Genomic DNA, 20,255 nt, shown 5'->3' on the forward strand with positions numbered 1-20,255 from the left:
CGGAGACTCATTAGCAAATTTAGAGCAAACTCAAAAGGCGAGAGAGTGGCTTCCACAAAGCTGTTTACATTTGTTCTCCTACCATCTGTGACCCAGACGGGCTTCCTCTCTGACTTGAGGGGGCCATATGCTTGCCCTCTTAACTGTAAAGGTTCTTGCTGAACAAACTTGCACCTCTCTCCCCCCTTCTGACAGTCACGTGGTACATTTACATTCCCTAGGAAAATACACCTGGGCACAACATGGCATTCAATGTCACCAGGTCCCCGGATCCCCTAGGTTCTCAGGTTAAGAATCCCTGCCCTCAGAGATCATCCTTGAGGGGAAAGTGAGAAGAAATCCGAGGTAGTGTAGGCACAGACTTGGGTTGATTTGCCTCTGATTGGGTTCCTCCTCAGGTGAAGGAATGAATATGAGGTGAAATGTGAGAGGCTGAGGAGGGAAAAGAGAACTAGTATCTCTCTTCTGATGTGATGGGGAGGAGTGGGCTTTTGTCTCTTGATCGTGTGAGGGTGGGAAGAAATGTTATCAGCTGAGAAGAAGAAAGAGGTGGATGATTAAGGTATTTTCCAGGCCTTAGCAAGGAAAATGACAGATCTGATGAGAAACCTCCCCATGCCAAAGCTCTGGTAGCACCCCTTCCAGCAGAGAAAATATTCACTAGGAAAAGAAGCCAAAGTGATGGATGGAGTCAGGGTCCAGCCGGGGTTTGGGAAGAGGCAGAGCGGGGGATCGATCGCAGTGCTCAGGAGGAGAGAGATCAGCAGAGATGCTGCAAACCCAGTGCCGGGGCTGGCCCTAGCTCGCAGATAGCCTTGTGTCATCCTGACAGGTGATCTCGGTCAGCTCAGCTAGATCCTCCTAAACACGGACGACGCCACTCCATCCCTCTGCTCTTCATCAGGGCAGCGTGGGGTTCCCGCAGAGGAGGCACAACGAGGGAACCGAGGACCCTCCCCCACTCCAACCCCTGTGTCCTTCAATACATCCTACAGACTCCCTCCCCTTGCCCTTCTGATTCACCGCGCCCACCTCCTTGCATCTACCCTATTCCATCTTACGGGAGAGCGAAGTCGCTCCGTAGCCGCCAGCCCGGCAAGGGGCGCCAGCCCGTTAGAGGAGGCACGGCTCAGAGGGTCTGGGGCGTTTTTGCGGCGAACTTGAGAGAGTGGGCTGGGAGCAGAAAGAATGTGTGCGCAACGGTTAGGAGAGGAAGTTCTGGGGCTTTGGTCTCTTTTTTCCCCCGCAATTGGGCATTTCGGAGGGTCTCTCCCTGTAAGATCGGTAGGCAGCAGCACCTCCTCCAAGACTACATCTCCCAGAAGGCTATGAGGGAGGGAGGGTGAGGGAAAGGCGACCTGTGCTGCGCTTGTGCAAAGAGTGAGCTGGAAAGGTGGGAGGGAGAGGCGAGGCGTGCCCGCGGCGGGACTGGGGGAGGGGGCCGCGCGGCGGCGGCGCCGGGGCGGGCGCGCGTCCGCGGCGGTGATGGCGGTGCGTGAACGCGCGGCGGCAGCAATGGCCGCTCTGGAGCGGCGGCTGCCGAGTCTCGATGACTTCGCGGGACAGAGCTGGAGCTCGTGGGTGGAACGGGCCGACCTGCCCGCGGCCGATGGTGAGTGAAGCTCCTCTAGAGTTCGGGGGCCCCATCACTGTCTCCCCTCCCCCACTCCGGGTCCCCTCCAGCAGAGGGGAGCTGCCGACGGGAGCCGCCGTCCGGCTCCCCGGCCCCCCAAACAAAGGACCCGCCGGGTCCTAGTGCCCGCCCGCTCCCCTGCTTCGCGCCTCCGGGTCCTAGCGCCGGCTCACCGCCCGCAGCCCACCCTACCCACCTCTGCCTCTGGCGGTGCCCAATACCTGTCCCCACATGTACTTGCTTTTATCTTCCTCCTTGCTTGCTGTCTTCCAGCTTCCGCCCCTCCTAAACCTGCCTCGGGCTTTCCCCATCCGCCACAGTCCTCTCCACGTGTTTCCCACGCACCCCACTTCTGTGCCCTCCTCCCAGCCCCCCTTGTTCCTTCGCCTTCTGCCCCACACCTTCTGCTCCTTTTCGGCTTTTGCCTGCTGGCTGCGGTGCTACTGGACCCCAGCCTCCACCGCGTTAGTTCGTCGGTCTATCCTTCTATCCATCCTCCCTTCCTGCTTCCTTCTGTCCATCATCCATACCTCCAACCCACTGCCCTTTCCCGGGCCTCTTGCCCTGCCTCTTGGCTCTCTTCCCTGAACCCCACTTTCTCCAGGCCCCTGAGTGCCTTTGGTGATCAGGCTGACAGCCCCCTTCTCCTGATCTTTGTCTCCTGGGCCCCAGGGGGCACCTGGCCTCGTCGTGGCCTTTGGGGTGACAGCAAGCATCACGCCCCCGAAGAAGTTTGCAAGTAAGAAGAGGTGGAGGAGGAGGACGGCTCCATGCGGTCTCTTGATGACACTTGTTCTCCTCTGAGACATCCGACTCCCAGCTCGGTTCTGTCCATCACTGCATTTTAACCGACTTGAGATGGGAGCTGCCCCTTGTCTCTTGCATGCCTAACCCACCACTCCTTGTGTCTGGAGATTATATAAGACTGTCACCAGTCTTCTCAATCTAGAAAGGGGCAAATCTGTTAGTGGGCAGCTGAAGCAGACCTAAGTGGGAGCCCAGGCCACCCCATGCTGGGTAGGCAAGGATGGGGCCATTGTCAGGGTCTGGGTGCATTGAGAACCGGAAATGGAATCAGACGGGTTTGGTGACTCAGAATTGATTTTTTTTCAAGGGACTGGGAGGGGGCATAGAGGAGGGAGGGGAGAGGAGTAAGGTAGGGGGATGGGGAAAGAGCTGTTTTGCACAGCTACAATGTTTTGGTCATCCACCCAGAAACTGAGAGGAACAAGGGGCAACTCTTGCCCAAAACCCCCCTAAAGAGGGAAGGGGCTTGTATTACTGACCAAGGGGACTTTGAAGATGCCAGAGGGCCCCAGACCCTCAGTTTCTCTGCTCTGTGGCTGTCATGCCAGTGTAGGACCTGAGAAGCTGGATGTAACTTTGACAATGCCTCGGTAACCCAGGTGGAACAAAATTGAGTTCATGGGGATGGGGACCTGGGAGAGTTTCCGTTTGGGATGCCACAGAGTAGCAGAAAGGACCCATATGAGAAATCTCAAGAAGGGACTCTGGGATCTATAGTAAACTATGTTAAGGACTGTTTCCCATTTAACTGGGGAAGCAGGCCAGAAAAGCTGTTTACCCACCTTCACTCAACTAGCTGGCAGTGGAATCCTGAACCTCACCTTGGGGTCAGGGATCTATAAGAAAGGTGGCTGGATCCCTCCTAATGGGAATAGCTCCTTCCAGGGGCAGCAGATGGAGGAAGAAAGGGCACTGGAGAAGGACCCACTGAACACTCTCTGAGTGGTCCTGAGCATCAGGAGCTCGTCGGGGAGCGTGGGCTTCCTATTGCCTGGCTGCGGGCTACAGGCGCTGGTGGGTGGGAGATGGGCCTTTTGGGCAGGGGGTGCTCCTCCTGAGCTGTGTCTCTCCTCCAGGGGCTGAGCTGGAGGAGACTAACAAAAGCATGAAGAAGTTGGATGCCATGACCCTCATTAAAGAAGGTGGGCGTCAGTACACACTAGGGCTGGGGCCCAGGGCAGTCAGGGCCCCTTCCGCTCTTCCACCACATCCCAGGAGGTAGCCGCTTGAAGGGACAGGTCTGGGATCCTCACTTGAATAAGTCTGAGTCCACCCATTCGTCTGGCTGCTGCGACCTGTTGTAGATCCTAATCGCGGGGAGCTGATGCCCACTTGCCTGAAAGCCTGCGTTCTCAGGGACTGGTTAGGTCGAATTCTGGAAGCTGGGAGCCTCCAGCATAAAGCCTGTCACATCAGCAGGGAGGGGAAGTGTCCCCTGAGTGGGGGGGTGGGAGTGCTGGCTGATCTCCCAGGGGAACCCTGGGGTGCCCGGCCCCAGTGATCAGGGCTTCTCCATTGCAGACATGTCCATCTTCGGGCACTGCCCTGCCCATGACGACTTCTACTTGGTTGTGTGTAACCACTGCAGCCAAGTGGTGAAGCCTCAAGCTTTCCAGAAGCACTGCGGTGAGGGGAGCCCTAGGGAGGAGACGGAGGGGGCAGGGGGCGGTGGAACTCAGAACTTGGCCGGCTGGGAGGTCAAGTGTGTAATGGAGGAAGGCCTTGGGGATAGGAGGGTCCTGGGGGCTGGGGGGCTGGGGTGTCAGAGGGTTGTGGCAGGTAGGGGTGATTGTGTGAGCAAGCTTCCAGCAGTTCTGGTGGCGTCAAGGAGCTAAGAGGTTCAGGAAGCGGGGTCCTAGAATTTTGAGTCTTGAAAGCTCAGATTCCGAGGGGAAGGAGGCACATTTAAAATCTCCACCAGATTCTCTGTGGTGAGTCTATGCGCAGGGTTAGCAGGTTGGGAAGGAGGCAGTTGATCACTCACCTGGATTACTCTCTCCACCTCCTGGTGACAGAAAGAAGACATGGGCCCCTCAGCAAGCTTTACGCCCGGGCCCCACCCCCACCTCCAGCCCCTGCCAGCTCTCAGAAATGCCATGTAGTGAATGGGCAGGGCCCAGCTTGTAGGGCCCCAGGTTCCACCAAAACCTCCTCCAGGGAGAAGGGCCAGGGGTCCCGGAGCCGTGGCCACCAACCTCCTGAGAAGACCCAGAAGGACAACCTCTGGTAAGGAGAGGCTGGAGACTCCCGAAGAGCGGCCCTGACCCCAGCCCAGGGAGGGGTTGTCAGATGGAGGCAGCCAAAGGGGCGATGGGCGCTGCTCATAGCAGGAGGCGGCCGGCTCCCTCTGCAGCCCCGTTCCATGCGCCCCAGGGAGTACGGGGTCCCGTTTCCCACATTCTGCAACCCTGCTGGAGCCCACCCAAGCTCCAGGGCTGGGAAGGAGATGGCCCTGGGCTACAGCCCAGGCCCCAGGCCCCGCCTCCCTGCCCCCAGTCCACACCCTCTCTCCATGTGTAGCCTTTTCGTGCCTGTGGTGAATCTGGAGAAGATGTCCAGTCTCCCGAAGCCCGATGGACACGGAATCAGGGTGGCCCCGCCCTCTGCTTTCCTCAGCCAGCCAGGCAGCCTCGCCAAGGACTCCCCTGGAAAACCCCCCATGGCGCCCCCTTCTAAAGAACTTCCTGGCAGAGAGAACATCAAGATAACCCCCAGCGAGGGCCCCAGTCATCAGGCTGAAGGCAGCCCCCCTGAAAAGGAGCCTGGTGGGGCCAGGCTGCCCCCCAAAACCCACCGGAAGATGGCTCGTGAGTAGTTGTGGTCTTGGGGGTCAGGAAGGTAGAGTGGGGACTCTTGCTCTGTCCCTGGACCTGATGCAGAGGGGGGCAGGAAGGAGGGGCCTGGCCGTCACTGGTTGCCAGGGTGCAGGAGCCCTGGGTCACCCCTTGACACAGACACATTTGTTGTGCCTGCTCTCTGGGGACTCCAGCCTAGGTCTCCTGATCGAGGCTGAGGGAGCCTGTGCCCAAGCAGGTGAAATTGGCCTTCTTCACCTTGGGCTGGTGACCGGCATCTTTTCTCACCGAGGCCCAGGGCACCAGCCCCTGCCCCCAGCTGATTTCCCTGGCATCCCGGAAATTTGCTGGGACTGCTTTTGTGTTTTGATGTGTGTTGCCCTGTTTGGGGCTTGGAGCCCCCAGAAGGAGTGCCTGGGCTGGGAATGAGGACGGGGATGGTTCTCGTGCCCAGCAAAGAGCCGCTGACGCCCAGAGACGTCTCTCTCTGGAAGGGGGCCTGCAGCCTCAGACTGGAGGGCGGGGGGCCCCTTCGCCTCAGGCCCAGCTTGCCTCCCGTGGGCCCCCTGGAAATTGCCTGGGGGCTCACAGGGACCACTTTCCCGACAGGGAAGGAGTGCGACCTCAACAGGCAGTGTGGGGTGATAAATCCAGAGACCAAAAAGATCTGCACCCGCCTGCTGACCTGCAAGGTAACCCTCTCCCGCCGCACAGCGAGGGAGGGCGGCACGGACGTGGGCCTGGGGCTGGGAGAGGACTTGAGATGTTCTCCACTGGCCAGCTCCAGGGGTGGGGTGAAGCCCAGACCAGGCTCTGGGAAGAGAGGCTGCCCCAGAGGGCCCGGGGTGGGGGCAGCAGGCAGGGGATGACTTCCAGATCCCCACATCCCAAAGGAGGGTTCTGGCCCTGTGGGGGAATGAAACGAAGACACGCAGACACACCCGCAAACACACTCACACCCCCTCTCTCTCCGCTTGCCCAGGCCAGAGCACACCGCTGCCCCTCACCCCTGCTCAGCTCACACCCCCCCTCCCCACCCCTCCATCCTGCTGTGTTCTAGATCCACTCGGTGCACCAGCGCCGGGAGGTCCAGGGCCGGGCTAAGGACTTCGATGTGCTCGTGGCAGAGCTAAAGGCCAACTCCCGCAAAGGGGAGTCCCCCAAGGAGAAGAGCCCAGGGCGCAAGGAGGCAGCCCTTGACCGCCCCTCCCAGGAGCCCCTCTCCTCAGCCCCCATGGTGGCAGCAGTGGCTGCTCCCAGCAGCACCTTCTCTGCTCGTGCCAAGCAGACCTACTCATACTGTGCACTTCCCAGGTACGTCCAGGGTCCAGTGCCACCTCACCTGGGGTCACTTGGCCCCCTGTCATCAGGGACCCCTGGAGACAGGCCCAGGAAGTGCACTGCAGGATGCTATTCACTCTACCCAGAGAGTGGAAGGAGACCTGGGGCCCCAGTGGGTGTGGAAGTAGGTGACTCCCTGCTTCTAAGCAAGCACGCCACGGTGCCCCAGCCTCTGTAGTGTGCCAGTTCCAACACCCAGGATGAAAACTTTTTCCCAGCTGCTTCCGACAGGCCAAAACTTGGAACTGGGGAGCCAAAAGGGTCAGGGAGCCAAAGGCTCAGGGTCCTGGGCAAGGCAGTCCTACTGTGTATTCATTCGCTGGCCCCTTCCTGTGCAGAGGCTGCACTGGACCCCGGGGAGAGCCTGCCCTGCCAAAGGAGACATACATGCATCTCTGTCCATCACTCAAGGGGCAGACCTGAGACACGGGCTCAGCTCCTGGGCTCACGGGAATATTCGATACCAGAAAGGGGTTGAGAGACTTGATGGGGCGGACCAGAGCTGGGTGCAGTTAAACTCAGAAGACTTTATGGAGGATGCAAATGTGGAGCAGACTACCCCCCTGAGGGGGCAGGGCCTGGGCAGTGGAGGGTCTGCCCAGTGAGTCCCTAGGGAGCTGTGATGATCTTTTGGGCTCTTACACTATGAGCTCTGTGGTTCCCTCCCTTCCTGTCCTCCCTTCCTCTTTGTCTGACGGCCCAGCAGGGCATCTGCGGGCTTTTTGAGCCTGGCCATGCAGGGACAGCCCCACCCTGGCCCACTCCTGTCACACTGCCCTCACATCCCCTTTGGCCCTTCCAGGTCCCGGGCCTCCTCTGAGAGTGAGTTGGATGATGCAGGCCCCTGTGGTGGTGATGGGGACCCAGGCCTGTTCCCCTTCCCCCTGCCCCGGGGTGGGGCCCAGGCCTCCAGCGAGGAGAGTGAGGAGGAGGGGACATCTGATGACCTCCACCTCCCCCCTGACTGCCATTATACATCCCGGCCCCCCAGGCCACAGGCGGTAAGGACCTGGGGAGGTGGGGACCGGGGTGGGGGAGTAGCCCAGCCCTCCTTGCCCACCATGGGGGGGGGTGTCAGATCCTGTGTGTGGGTGCCCTCCCTACGTCTCAGGCCTGCCAACCATGTACCTTCCTTCTGCCTCCAGTTCTGCACCTTTGGGAGCCGGCTGGTGAGTCCAGGGTGCTACGTGTTCAGCCGCCGGCTGGACCGGTTCTGCTCGGCATTGAGCTCCATGCTGGAGAGACACCTCAGCTCACACATGTGGAAGTGAGTCTCTCGGGCGCAGAGCTTCCCTCCCCAGGCCCCAGGCGTACACAGCCCTCAGAAGCCTTAATTCTTCACACATACCCATAGATGTGGCTTGGCTGCTTGCCAGCAAGACCCCGGCCAGAAGGAAGAGGAGGTGGGAAACTTGGCTGCTGGGGGCCAGGCTAAGGCAGGGCAGGAATGGTGGTCTGGGAGTGACTCTCGACTCTTATCCATCACTTCCCAGTACCTTTTGGGTAACTAGAGGTAGCAGATGTCCAAACATTTAAAAGGAGATTATTAAATGGGTCTCTATGCTAGTTCATTCCTGCCTACCTCTCCCTGTACCTTCTTCCTAACGCTCACTTCCAGTGTCTCCCAGCAGATGGCAGCACTACCAGGGCTCTGGGCCGTTTCTAGGTGGGGCAGAGACACTGGTGTGCACGTTGGTGGAGAGGCCCTCTTGTTTGTTTGACATAACAGTGACGCCCTCTTTTTGCTGCAGGAAGATCCCACCGGCTGCTGAGCCTCCATCCCACCTTGCCAGCTCCCCGCTATCTGCTCCCCTGAGCCCTTCCTCTATTGGCAGCTGCCCCCGCCTTCCAGGCCCACCCCCCAGACCTGCCTGCCCAGCTTCCACGCCCCCCACCAAGGACAGCCTTGTCCCCAGCTACCCTGCAGGCTCCCCCAGTGTGGCAGCCGCCTGCAGCCAGGCAGAGTGCATGGGCGGGAGCCAGGCCATCACCTCTCCGCTGCCTGCCAACACACCCTCCCCATCCTTCAGCAAGCTCCCACCTTCGAAGGCCAGCAAGTCATCCAAAGGCAAGCACGGGGCCGAGGTGGAGGCCTCTTCCCGCAAGCGGAAGTTATCCCCTGGCCCCACTAGTTTCAAAAGGACCTGCATCCTGGAGCCTGCTGGAAAAGGCAAACCCTCTGGCTGCCGGGGCCTCTCGGCCAAGACGAAAACAGCCCTGAGCATGGGGCTTAACGGGACAATGGGGCCCCGAGTGAAGCGGGCAGGGCCTCTGGACTGTCGGAGCTCCCCTCATCAGCCTTCCACAGCAGTCAAGGCTTCTCAGCTGGACAGCCGGGGAGCGGCTGGACACCCAGCCAAGGCCCTGCCGACCAACTGCCTCTCTGAGGAGGAGGTAGCCAAGAAGCGGAAAAACCTGGCCACTTACTGCCGGCCGGTGAAGGCCAAGCACTGCCCAGCTGGCCCCCCTGCTGATGTGGCCTGCTCTGTGCGCCGCAAGAAGCCGGGTCCAGCCCTGGCCTTTGAGGAGAAGTGTTCTGCACTGAAGGTACCCACCCAGCTCCCCAAAGAGCGCAGGCAGGGAAGGGTCAGGACGGCTGAGGGTGGAGTGCGTGCTGGGAACCTGACACAGGGTGCTAAGTCGAGGTTTGTGCAGAGAGAGGGGAGAAGGGAGGCTGAGAGAGTTCCTGGGCCATCTTTAGGAAGAAGGGGTCAGCTCTTTGCAACATGACATGGGCTTTTGCTTAAGGGGCTTTCTGCTCTCTCCGGCCCTCTCCCTTGGGCCGAGGAGATACTGCCTTTGCTGCCCCTCCCCCACCTTTGCTTTAATCAAAGGGCCACTTTCTGAATTGGATGTGGCCCTCACTCCAGGAACTGGAGCTACTTCTGTTCCCTGAAGGAAAGGAAGTTGGATTCCATGAACTCTGAGAAGAAAGGTTTGGGCCGTGGGGTTGAGCTTGGGTCCCTCAGCTGTGGCCTGACGTGCTGTGCATCACGTTGGGCGGGCTGGTCTTGCTCACTGGCTTTGCCCTCAGGCATCAGGGCATGGAAGGGTAGGGACACAACTCAAGGTGTGCCCAGATGTGTGCATGCCCACCTTGCACAGGTGCCCACTTCCAGGTGTTTGGGTGCTAGGCAAGTTCTCCGGGGTTTCTGGTAAAGCCAGCAGCCAGATTTGGGGGCCTCTATTGATGGTACCTTGGAGCAGTAGGCTACGTGCTGTTCATGAGGTCTCAGCAGGGAGGCTGTTGTTACTGGGAGCGGGCAGTGGGGATGCGCCCCTGGGTTAGGCATGGGCCAGAGGCCTACCTACACCTCTGGCCCCCTATGAGAGTAGTGGGTGTGACCATTGTCTGGGGCCTGAGCGCGGTAGGCACACATGCCTGTGAGTGCTCGCCAGGCCGCCTCTGCGGGGCCAGCCATTGTCCGCCCCCTTGCCCAGCTTTGCTCACCAGGCCGGCAGGACCAAGTTAAGCCTCAGCTCTTGTGGTGCACACAGTTCTCTGGGGAGGTGGACTGGCTCCCCAGCCTGACCCTGTCTCTTGCTTCTTGTCTTCCTGCAGTCAAAAGCCCATTAACGAGAAAGTGCCTGCCCACTTCGATGGAGCCGCCAGCACCTCCTCCCCTCCAGATCCAGGCCCCAGGCTGCTGCCGCTTTTTATAACTTTATATTATTTTTTTTAAGAAAAAAATCTTTAAAATACCTCAAGAGTGTCTCCCTGTTCTGTTGCTGCTAAGGAAATATAAAAACAGAATCATAGAAAAGGAAGGAAGGAAAAACAAGTAACAAAATGAGTGTCCTTACCATCCCTGACCGGGCCCCAGGAGACGGAGACGGTAGACAGCCTGATTCCAGGTCCCTTTCTTTGTCCCTTGAAGCACTGTGGAAATGGCTGGGATTTGTATAACGAGAGAGGCGTCTTTCCAGACAGGGTGATGAGGCATGGCTGTCAGTGAGCAGTGCTTCCCCGGAATCTCCACCCCAGAGTGGACTCCAGTCCCCGTGGGAAGGGAGCTTCACCAGGAGGGAACCTCGCCTCTGGTTCTGTTCTCGGATATTTGCCCAGAGGGTCTGTGGGGGTCAGCCTGTGGCCCTTTTATGGTCTCTCAGCAACCCTGGGCCTTCCTCACATCTATGAATTGTTGCTTCATTTCTTCAGCTGCTCCTGCCGCTTCTCCATCACTGCAGGGAATTGAACCGAGTTGGTAACTACTCTCAGAATGCCCCTGCCTGTTTTGGCCTCTCTCTCCCTGGCCTTTGGGTTTGCCCTTAAGGAAGGGGTATGGCCTCTCCTTACTAGGCCTCCTTGAGCTGAACCACACCTTTTTTGGAGGCAGGAAGGGAAAAGGTCTGATCACTTTCAGAGCTCCCTGGGTGTGGAGGCCCTGGGCCTTTAGGATCGATCGCCTGGCTCCGCAGGGCTAAGCAGATGGTGTGGAGGCAGCAAGGGCTGGGAGTGCCCTCGTTCTTCCACTGGGGACAACTGTGCAGATAAGAGTATCAGGCTGTTTGTTGGTCTTCAAACCTGATTCACTTAGTCGCAGCACTGTTTTTCCCCTTGTCCTTTCCTTTTCTTCTTGCTTTAAGTGAGGGAGGAGTCTTCTTCCCTTGTAAAGACAGAAGGGACGGTAGGAGAGAGCGGGCAGCCAGGGAACTCCAGTATCCTGGAAAACTGCTGAATACCACGGGCTGCACAGCCTTGGTTCAGTGTAGCAGGTTTGTGACTTGGGGTTTGGGTGAAATCAGTTGCCATAAATGTAATTTCTACAGGCTGCATGACACATAAGCCCTTGTAGACAAAGATACTATGAGGTTGGCTGAGGAGACACAATGGGCCAGGAGCTGTCCAGTGCCCCACGTCCTCGGGGTGCTCTCGGGCGACCCGCCCTCCCCCCCAGCCCCCAGAGGGCGCTGTGGGCACAGCCGCCGCACCTCCGGGCGTCGGGGGGCGGAGCCTGTCCCAAAGCCTCGGCGCCTGGGCGATTGCAAACCCGGAAGACGCGCCCTGGCAGCCGGGCGTGTGCGCCCGCCCGGTCAGGCCATGCAGACCCTGGAGGTAGGTCTGGTTCCCGCTCCAGCGAGGGAGCCGAGACTGACCCGCTGGCTGCGGAGAGGCAGTGTTATCTTGGCGCACCTGGTAGCTTTGGGCTTCACCATCTTTCTGACTTTGCTGTCCCGACCGGGAACCAGTGAGTGTGCGAGGCAGGGCGGGGCCAGGGAAGGGGGCGGAGCCGAGGTGCTGGAGGGGCAGCGCTTGGAAGCTTGGAGTGGGGGCCCTGGTAGGGGAGTGACCGACCCATGAGGGGTAATTAGGGCGTGGTGGGACGGGGCTCTGGGTGCTGAGGAGGCGAGGCCAACGACCGAACTGAACTCACTAGTTCACCCTGAGCAGAGCCCCTCGTGGAGGATACAGGGAGGGAGGCTGAGGTCCAGTCTGGGACTGGGCTGACAGCTGTGCGGCGCCCAGTGGGGAACCCAGGCAGAGCTGGTGTGGGTTTGTCCTCATAGTCGCTCACCCTGGAGCCCCTTGGCTGCTCCCCTTTGCCCTGAGATCCTGATTCCTGATTAGGGCCGGGGATAGTACACTGACCTGTCCCCTGTAGCTAGATTCTTTGGGCTCCAGCCAGCCTCAGGGGCAGAAACAATGGCGCTCAGGCCGTCAGTCTGTTCTCTTTGATCCTTAGGTCTTTTCTCCTGGCACCCTGTATTCATGGCCTTGGCGGTGAGTTTGGGCTTCTTTATGCAGCTGATTTGTTTGGCTATGTCCCTAGGGAACCATCCAGCCTTCAGAGGGCTCAGCCTTACTAAGGCTCATAGAAGTGGGGGAGGTAGGCAGGGCTCCAACTTTCCCAAAAACCTTTGAGATTGAGAAACACGGAGGGCTGGGCTGCGTCAGGCAGTTGATGGCGGTGGGAGGGCACGATCCCTATTTCTCCACTAGGGCCTGAATGGAAGATGTGAAAGGGGTGGTGTCCAGTCGCTCCTCCCCCAAAGTTCAGGAGGAAGTTTTCAACATTTGCTGTTGCCATTGGCCAAGAAATGGGAGTCCTCGTCTGGGCTGGGGGGAGGGGTGCACAGACTTGGATGTCAGCTTGAGTGACAGAGACTTGCCCTCAAGTGTTGATTCCCATCTGTGCCCAGCAAGGTGGACCCGTGAAGTAGGAGGTCGTGGTGGGAGTTCTTTAGCCCCCACCCTTTGTCCTTCCTGTTGTGAGGATGTCCAAGAGCACCTCCTCCTCCTCAGGCCTCCCAGGTGCGCTCCAGGCTCATTGGCCCTCTCCTGTGTCCACAGTTCTGCTTGTGCATGGCCGAGGCCATCCTGCTCTGCTCACCCGAGCACTCCCTGTTCTTCTTCTGCTCCCGAAAGGCCCGGATTGGACTCCACTGGTTGGGGCAGACCCTAGCCATCCTCTGTGCTGCCCTGGGCCTGGGCTTCATCATCGCCAGCAAGACCCGCAGTGAGCTGCCCCACCTGGTGTCTTGGCACAGCTGGGTAGGGGTTCTGACGCTGCTGGCCACTGGGGGCCAGGCACTGTACGGGCTCTGCCTCCTCTTTCCCCGGGCAGCTGGGGTCTCAAGGGTGGCTCGCCTCAAGCTCTACCATCTGACCTGTGGACTGGTGGTTTACCTGATGGCTACGGTGACGGTGCTCCTGGGCATGTACTCGGTGTGGTTCCAGGCCCAGATCAAAGGTGGGTCCTGGTACCTGTGCCTGGCACTGCCCCTCTACCCAGCGCTGGTGATCATGCACCAGATCTCCAGCTCCTACCTGCCAAGGAAGAAAATGGAGATGTGAGTCCCTCCGAACTCTGAATCTAGATGGTGCACTTGCCTTGGACGTCAGTGGTTCCTTTGGTGACCTTCAAGGGCTCCACTTCCGAAGTGGTAGGGTTTTTATGCTTCGCTGGGCTGCGGGGGTGTGGAAGCGCACTGCCCACGGATGACTCAGTGGACCGAAATGGGGAAATGTACTTGGTGCGGGTGGGGAGCTTGATCCTGAAGCCTCCACGCTGATGGGGGACAGAAGGGTTGGGTGCCGGTGGTGATGGTGGTAGTGTGGTCGTTTCTTGGTTGCTTGACTGATGGAGAGTGGGTGGGTTCCTGTCACTTATGAATGGCAGCTGTGGCTCTTTGGGTCACTTTTGAGAAAGCAGTGTGGGGTAGCGGACAGAGCCCCCGGGTCTTGGTTACGGGTTTTGGTCCTCGTAGGCTCTGTTGTGTGACCTTAGGCAAGTCACGTGTCTCAGGACCTCAGTTTCTTCTGTTTAATGAGTGTTTCCCAATGAGCGCCAACCTTCAGTGTGTCAGCTGACGTCACAGGACACCCTTCTGGCTCCGGACCGTGGGCTGGGCCACTCAGAAGACTTGGGAGTAATTCTTACTTTCATAGCCCCTTACCACTCTGGCCCATCAGGAGCCTGCATTGATTTAGCCCCAGACCAGGGCACAAGGGCCCCGGCACTGAGGAGAACAGTAAGGGAAGGGGCCCGGGTGAGGGTCCCTGAATTCTGAGACAGTAAAGGCACTGAAATCACTTTAAAGCTTTGCGCGAGCAGAAGGGCGCTGGCTCATCCTGGGCTTTGGCTCCTGGCTGGGCTGCCTGGCCCGGCTGAGATCTTCCTCAGCCCACCTCAGTTCCCCAACATCCACGCTGTGTGGCAAAATACTCCTGGGCAGCACGTGCTTTGCCTTCCTGGGCTCTGGTTCTTGCCTTAGCACACAGCTTTGTGGAGCTATTCAGGAGCTTTTAGAACAGAAGAAGAGCCCGGGAGGCAGGCGGGCAGGGCTCTTCTGATCTGGGGAAGATCCCCCTTCCTTGTCACCTGAGCTTTCCTGTCCGTTTGCCACTCTTCCGCTCAGCAGGGAGGCGGAGTTTGGTGCCAGCTGGCTACTGGGGGCTGGGACGTCTTCCCTGCAGAGACCCCTCCTTGTTCCAAACCGAAAGCAGCTCCCCAGACAGCCCTCAGCAGCCAGGACGGGATGCCAGGCAGGTTCACTGCTTTGGCTCAGCTGGGGAGATGGGGCCTCCATAGGCCGTGGCAAGGACTGAAGGTGGCTGAACCAGGAGTGCTGGTGTTGAGGCAGGTGGTGGCAGCTCACGGGCCTCTGGGAGGCTGGGGGTATAGGGGATACAGCTCCAGGTCCCAGGACCAGCGGGAGGAGTTCCTAGGTGGCAGCATTTTGGATGTCCAGGTCTTTGTAAGATGCCAGACATCCTCTCTGGGTGGCTTAGAGGCAAGATGTTGGTAGGATTCCACAGTACAGGCAGGGGACCCTACAAGGGCAGAAAGTCCCCTGAGTGGGCTCACTGGGCTCCTCCTGGATCAGGTGGCATCTCCCAGGAGCTCTTTCCACCCTGAGCTTGGGGAGGGAGCCTGCTGTGCAGGTGGCAATTGGCTCTTTCATTGTGTGTGTGTGCCCCCCCCCCCCCCCCCCCCCCCGCAAACTACCAGTGTGGTCTGAACTTGGTGGGAGGGTTACCGGGGCTGATGGATGATGGAGCAGTCTCATCTGGGGGCACTTTGATCAGAGACCCCATGTCCTCTCTGCCAGGCACAGCGGGTACAGGGAGCCTTACCCTCTCTGCAGTCTGCAGCCAGGAGAGGGCGAGGCAAGGCTCCTGCCACCTCTGAGAGCCGCGCCCACCTGAGGTATTGCCTCCTCCCAGGTGGTTGGGGGACTGGTGGGCGGCGGGCAGGCGGACTGCCAGCCAGCAGTTTGTGTGGGCTGTGCCAGCTGATGTCTATTCCCAGCCCTGGGAGGAAGGGGGAAGTCATTTATATTCTGCAGAAGGAAAGGGCCCAGCTGTCCCATCTCTGACCAGGAGGCCAGGAGGGCAGGGGTGGAGGGCAGAGGAGGCACAGGCGGCCTGTGTAGCCAGTCTGGCTGCAGTATAGGGAGTGCGTCAACAGGAGGAGCCCTTCTTCCTTGCAGGCCAGATTGTGGGGGCCTTCCCTCCCCTCCCCTCTGCATTTCTCCCTCCTTCGCCACCTGCCCTCACATCCTGGGGTGGCAGCTGGACAGCCATTAGCCCTCAGTGCCAGGGCCCTCATCCTCCAGCTGGGATGTGGTGGCTGCCAGCTGCACGGGCTTCCTCCCCCCATGCTGTCTCCCCCACCTCCTGTACCTCCCCATCTGGGCGCCTCGGGGATGAGGTGGAGGCCTTGGGAGAGAAGCAAATGGCTGCCCTTTTGCCCTTGTCCCCTGACTAAGGAAAGCTGCTAGTAGTCAGCCTGTTTTGCCTTTTTTTTAAAAAAGCCAGGGTGCTGAAATTAAAAAGAAAAAATGCATGTCATTTGCACAAATTTGCATATCAGGCTCACTAAGTCCTGCTTCCAAATATGATTATATTCAAACTCAACCTCGAGGACATGAGAAATAGAGAAGGTTTTTGTATCCAGATCCAGATGGTAGTAGGATTACCATTCTGGGTTCAGATGCCCCAGCCCCCATCTTTTCCAGAACCTCCACTTCCCTTGAGCCCCACGTGGTGGGAGGTGGGGGGCTGTTGAATGGCAGGAGTCTGGGGAAGTCTTCCAGCCTCACCCTGTGGGCTCTTAGTGCATCAGAGATAGGCTGGAACATGTTGCCAGCCTGGGCCTCCTCTCTCCCCACCCTCTGGCAGGGCGGACTGCCCTGCCCCACCCCCTGACACTGGCCTGTCCCTCCTTTCTCATGGTCCCCACCCTGCCACCCCTGTGCGTGGCTGCCCTGGGTCTTGTTTTTAAACCTCACCGTGGGTGATCAGGCATCCTCCCGGAGCCAGCTGGCTGCTGTGCCAAGGTCTGTTCAGAGTTAATAATAATCATTAGCTGAGCAGAGCTGGCTGGCCCGTTCAGCTTCAGACCTCCAAGCACTGGCAGGCTGAGTCAGCCAGCCTGCACCGTCCCCCTTCCCAGGCTGTGGAGTGTCACCCAATGGGAGGCACTGTGGGAGATGGGAGGGGTCAGGGGTCTCGCCTCCCAGCCCTGGCTTGAGGCTTCTTGCCCCTGGGAGTGGGCCCCCAGAGCCCTCCGTGTGAGCGACCAAGGCGTTTTCCCCTGACAAAGGTCAAGGTGAAGGGAGCACAGCGTGCGCCCTGCTGACCCTGGTAGTTAGTGGCAATGGCATCTGTTGACCCTGACCCTCTAGTTCTCCTGCCCTTCCTTCTGTTTACCTGACCTCCAGAGGACACCCCGTCCTGACCCCTGACCTCAGCTTTTCTGGTGGCCCCCTGCAGGCTTCGGGAGTCCGACCTGGGAACAGGCAAACCTGGCATCAGGGTTCGCTCCCAAAATGGTGTGGCCATGAGCTAATCACTCACCTCAACACCCACCTCCCAGGGAGGTTGTGAGGGTGAGGGGAATGCACAGGAGCCGACACTACGCTGGGAAGCTCAGAGCATTAAATACACGGAAACAGGTGGCATTTCTGCGTCCTGGTCCTTCTTCCTCCCGCCCTCCCCCTGCCCGGCTCGGGCTCTGCGTCTCTGAGGGGGGCCGAAAACAGCACCAGGTAATGACACCCAGGGGGCCTGGGTCTCGGAGGGGCTGTGATGCTGGCTGTCGTCAGGGAACATGGACACAGGTCTTCCTTCTCCATGCGAGGCCAGCTCTCCGCCACTCCTGTCAGGAACACCACCCAGGCTGTTAATCTCAGAAGCGCGCCTGAAGTGCCGCCCACCTGCTGTGACCAAGTCACAGTGCTGATGGCAGACCTGGGAGTCGGCTGTCCCCTGGGTCCAGCCTGGAGTTCCTGGAACTGGCTGGTCTCTCTCCTGCCCACTTTGGCTCTTCTGAGGAGAGGTGGAGCAGACAGGATGGGGAGGAGCGGGGAGCAAGAGTAATGAACACAGCACCGCCACCCACTGACCTTCCCGCCCCAGGCCCTCACCCAGGCGCTGCAGACACAGCTTCGACCCGAGGCCCAGCTGTGCACAGGTTTCTCTTTCCTTGTTTCAGACTCTTGAAGAAGGGTCACAGTCCTCTCCTCTTCAAAGCACTTCATTGGAATTAACACACACACACACTTCACCCCAGAAAGCAGTTCTGTTTAAAGTTTAAATTAGGGGAAGGATACTTTCCATTCCATGGGTCTGAGAACAGCTAGCAGTCTGCCTGGAGTGGACACAGAGGCAGGAACAACAGCCACGCACAGGCCTCCGGGCTCGCTTTTTTATCTTAGTTGCTTTTTCGGTACTGGGACCCAGAATGGAGCAGCAGTACAGTGCTGTGGGCAGTGCCTCAGCCGCTCCCCCCAGCCCCGCAGACAGGCAGGACCCTGCCCTGGGCTGCCCCGGGGGTGGATTGAAGTGGCCAAACATAAGACCACCTTCCCCTGCCCAGCCACCTGGAGGGGCGGCCAGTCACCACTGCGCTGGGGGTAAGAGTCGCAGTTTTCAATCCATCTGCGGTTGTCAGAACTTCCCAGGTGATTTTTTAAACCTCTGTTGAAAGCAGATTAAGTAGCCACTTCAGGCTGTTCTCTGCTACCAGATGATTCAGCTCTTTGTCTCACTGCGTGTACGTGAGGGGCCCCCGGGACCCTTCTCTCTGAAGCACACTCCCGGGTGTCTCACTGTGCTTCCTAAGGATGCCCAGGGTAGGCGAGGCTTTTCGGCGCCGACCCACAGCAGAAGCCAGCCCCGGCCAGTGAGGGGGGGGGGCAGGTGGGAGAAACGCTGCACAAAGTGCGGTCCAGAGGCCACGTCCCCCAACCTGCGTGCACGTCTGTGCACCCACACACATGTGCATGTGCCATGCCCCCCGACTCTGGGGTCGCTGACTCTGACCCTCCCTAGGCCAGTGCTGAGGCGCCTGCAAGTGCCTCTGCAGGGCTCTGCGTCCTGGCTCTCCGACCGTGGGTCCTCGCTGGCACGGGTCCATGTCCTCTGGTTCTGGGACGGTAACTGCATAGACCGGAAAGCCCCAGGGCCGGTCTAAGTGTCTTTATTACCGATACTTCCCACCCAGCTGTGGACCAGCCTGACAGAAGGGGCTGGACGTGGGGACTGTGTCTCAGTCCCCTGCTGCTCTCAGTCCCCGGGAGGAGCATCAGGCAGGCTCACTGCAGCCAGGTCGGAAAGCCCGCTGTCCCCCAGCACAGGCCAGAGCCTTTTCTGCTGCGTGGGCGGGGACAGTGCGGCTTCACTGGCGGTTTCCTGGGAGACTGGGCGAGCTCTATGAGAACTACAATTGTAGCAAGGGAAGGAGTTGAAAGATCAGGAGGAAGGGAGGCAAGGCTGTCACGGTAGCCTCGTCCACTCCCCTGAGGTGCCACCCAAGAGGATCTAGGGAAAGTGCTGCAAGACATGGCGACAGAACCACACCTCTTGGCCAGAAGCTAGTGTTTGGGGAGGAGGGAGACGTGCAGCTGGGGACTTCCTTAGGATGATGGAAAAAGCAGTATCAAAATTTTGCAGGCTCAGAGACAGGGCATGGCACAGGCCAGGAGAGAGGGGAGGATCCCCAGTCGTCTGCCCCAGACCTGTGCTCTACCAGCTTCACCCCCTTAGCAAAACTCAGCCATAGCAAAAACTGCTCTGAAAAGATGAAAAATACTTATACATGTAGTCTGGGGCAGGGCGGGGGCGGTGAGCATCAACACTGGTTCTTGCGTTGACTGCCCAGGTTGATGTCTCTGATGTGGCTGGGGGGTGTCTCCACCCCTCGTCCCACACAGAGGAGGGCTGCCCTCTGGTCAGACTTTATCAGTGGGAGGAGTTAGGTCATTATTCAAATTTAGGTTCTTTTCTTTTGTCCTTACACCATTTCCCCTTCCCTTATGGAGACTACCATGACAGTCCCCTTCCAGAAGCAGCGAGAGAGAAGCCGAAGGACGTGCATGTGCACAGGTCAGTAGGATCCAGTCCAGTTTCTGGGGGCCTGTGCCTGCACCAACAGAGTGGGGAAGGCGTCTCTGTGCCGCGCTGCGCCGGGCACACGTTAATCGTCAGGGATGTTAACCTGCCCGTCAGGTGAACACCCTTGGACGGCTAAGATGGCCACCACTCAGAACATGAAAGTAATTACACTGGTAATAAAATGTTGTGAAAGTGAGCTGTCCTCCACCATTTCTTTGAACCCAGCCCGAGCATTTTCCCATAGTACCCTTAGTAGGCTTGTTCTAGACTCTTAACAGTGCTCGGCAGGGAGGCCGTCCTCTTCCCCTGGGGGCAGGCAGCCTTCATTCTCTGCAGGCTCCCGCCTGCATCACGGAATTGCTGAACTCTCCTGCTAAGGCACTGCTGGCGTCTCCTCTGAGGGTCCGTCTACACTCTGGTCTGCTGGCCCAGACCAGCCGCTGCCTGGTTTGGTGTGGTCTGGAGCTAGTGAGAGTCTTTCCGCTTCCACTGGTTGAGGCGACTCTAAAGACGTGTTAGAATTATATGAACTCCAGATCTCAGTGTCCATAAATAAAGTCTGGACCAGAGCCACCCTCCTTCATTCAGCTCCTGTGTGTGACTTCCGGCTGCGTCAGGCACAGCTGAGCGGTTGTCACAGAGACAGTGGCCTGCAAAGCCCAACATACTGTCCGGCTCTATCCAGAAGTTGTTTGCTGACCCCTGGCCTGTCTGAACCCTGGATGTGGGTATTCGAATGCCTTTATGACAGACAGCACTTGAAGCTTCTCTCCCTCCACAGGCTGCACCCCTGCAGCACAGCAAACCCCACCCACAGGCTGAAAAGAGAGAAACCAGC

The 20,255-nt window shown here is 58.9% G+C and overlaps 2 protein-coding genes across 6 annotated transcripts; both read left to right on the plus strand.

Moving 5' to 3' along the window:
* The first annotated feature begins 1,401 nt into the window (after positions 1–1,401).
* Positions 1,402–10,348, plus strand: ATXN7L2 (ataxin 7 like 2). Of its 4 annotated transcripts, none has more exons than XM_045203922.3 (12): positions 1,407–1,612; positions 2,306–2,372; positions 3,517–3,582; positions 3,962–4,066; positions 4,456–4,666; positions 4,961–5,247; positions 5,845–5,927; positions 6,296–6,549; positions 7,379–7,577; positions 7,722–7,843; positions 8,328–9,123; positions 10,139–10,348. In XM_045203922.3, exons 1-12 carry the CDS (start codon positions 1,550–1,552, stop codon positions 10,151–10,153), a joined length of 2,268 nt encoding a protein of 755 aa, XP_045059857.2. In that variant the 5' UTR covers positions 1,407–1,549; the 3' UTR covers positions 10,154–10,348. The 4 variants fall into 4 exon arrangements, with proteins under 4 accessions (XP_045059860.2, XP_053772082.1, XP_045059857.2 ...); XM_045203924.3 differs by having other exon boundaries at positions 5,057–5,247; XM_045203925.2 differs by lacking the exon at positions 2,306–2,372 and having other exon boundaries at positions 1,402–1,612.
* A 1,058-nt stretch (positions 10,349–11,406) lies between these two features.
* Positions 11,407–20,202, plus strand: CYB561D1 (cytochrome b561 family member D1). Of its 2 annotated transcripts, none has more exons than XM_024570286.3 (3): positions 11,407–11,632; positions 12,261–12,298; positions 12,869–20,202. In XM_024570286.3, exons 1-3 carry the CDS (start codon positions 11,407–11,409, stop codon positions 13,370–13,372), a joined length of 768 nt encoding a protein of 255 aa, XP_024426054.2. In that variant the 3' UTR covers positions 13,373–20,202. The 2 variants fall into 2 exon arrangements, with proteins under 2 accessions (XP_024426054.2, XP_024426055.2); XM_024570287.3 differs by having other exon boundaries at positions 11,544–11,765.
* The last annotated feature ends 53 nt before the right edge of the window (positions 20,203–20,255 follow it).

Source organism: Desmodus rotundus, chromosome 12 (genome assembly GCF_022682495.2).
Source record: "Desmodus rotundus isolate HL8 chromosome 12, HLdesRot8A.1, whole genome shotgun sequence".
NCBI lineage: Eukaryota > Metazoa > Chordata > Mammalia > Chiroptera > Phyllostomidae > Desmodus > Desmodus rotundus.

Bases quoted from the DNA above. Each gene is read 5' to 3' on its own strand.
- ATXN7L2 (XM_045203922.3), top strand. From the start codon at position 1,550: ATGACTTCGCGGGACAGAGCTGGAGCTCGTGGGTGGAACGGGCCGACC. The intron at 2,373-3,516 runs GTAAGAAGAGGT...TCTCTCCTCCAG, and splicing joins GCCCCCGAAGAAGTTTGCAA to GGGCTGAGCTGGAGGAGACT. The intron at 5,248-5,844 runs GTGAGTAGTTGT...CTTTCCCGACAG, and splicing joins AACCCACCGGAAGATGGCTC to GGAAGGAGTGCGACCTCAAC.
- CYB561D1 (XM_024570286.3), top strand. From the start codon at position 11,407: ATGGGCCAGGAGCTGTCCAGTGCCCCACGTCCTCGGGGTGCTCTCGGG. The intron at 11,633-12,260 runs GTAGGTCTGGTT...TTTGATCCTTAG, and splicing joins AGGCCATGCAGACCCTGGAG to GTCTTTTCTCCTGGCACCCT. The intron at 12,299-12,868 runs GTGAGTTTGGGC...CTGTGTCCACAG, and splicing joins CTGTATTCATGGCCTTGGCG to TTCTGCTTGTGCATGGCCGA.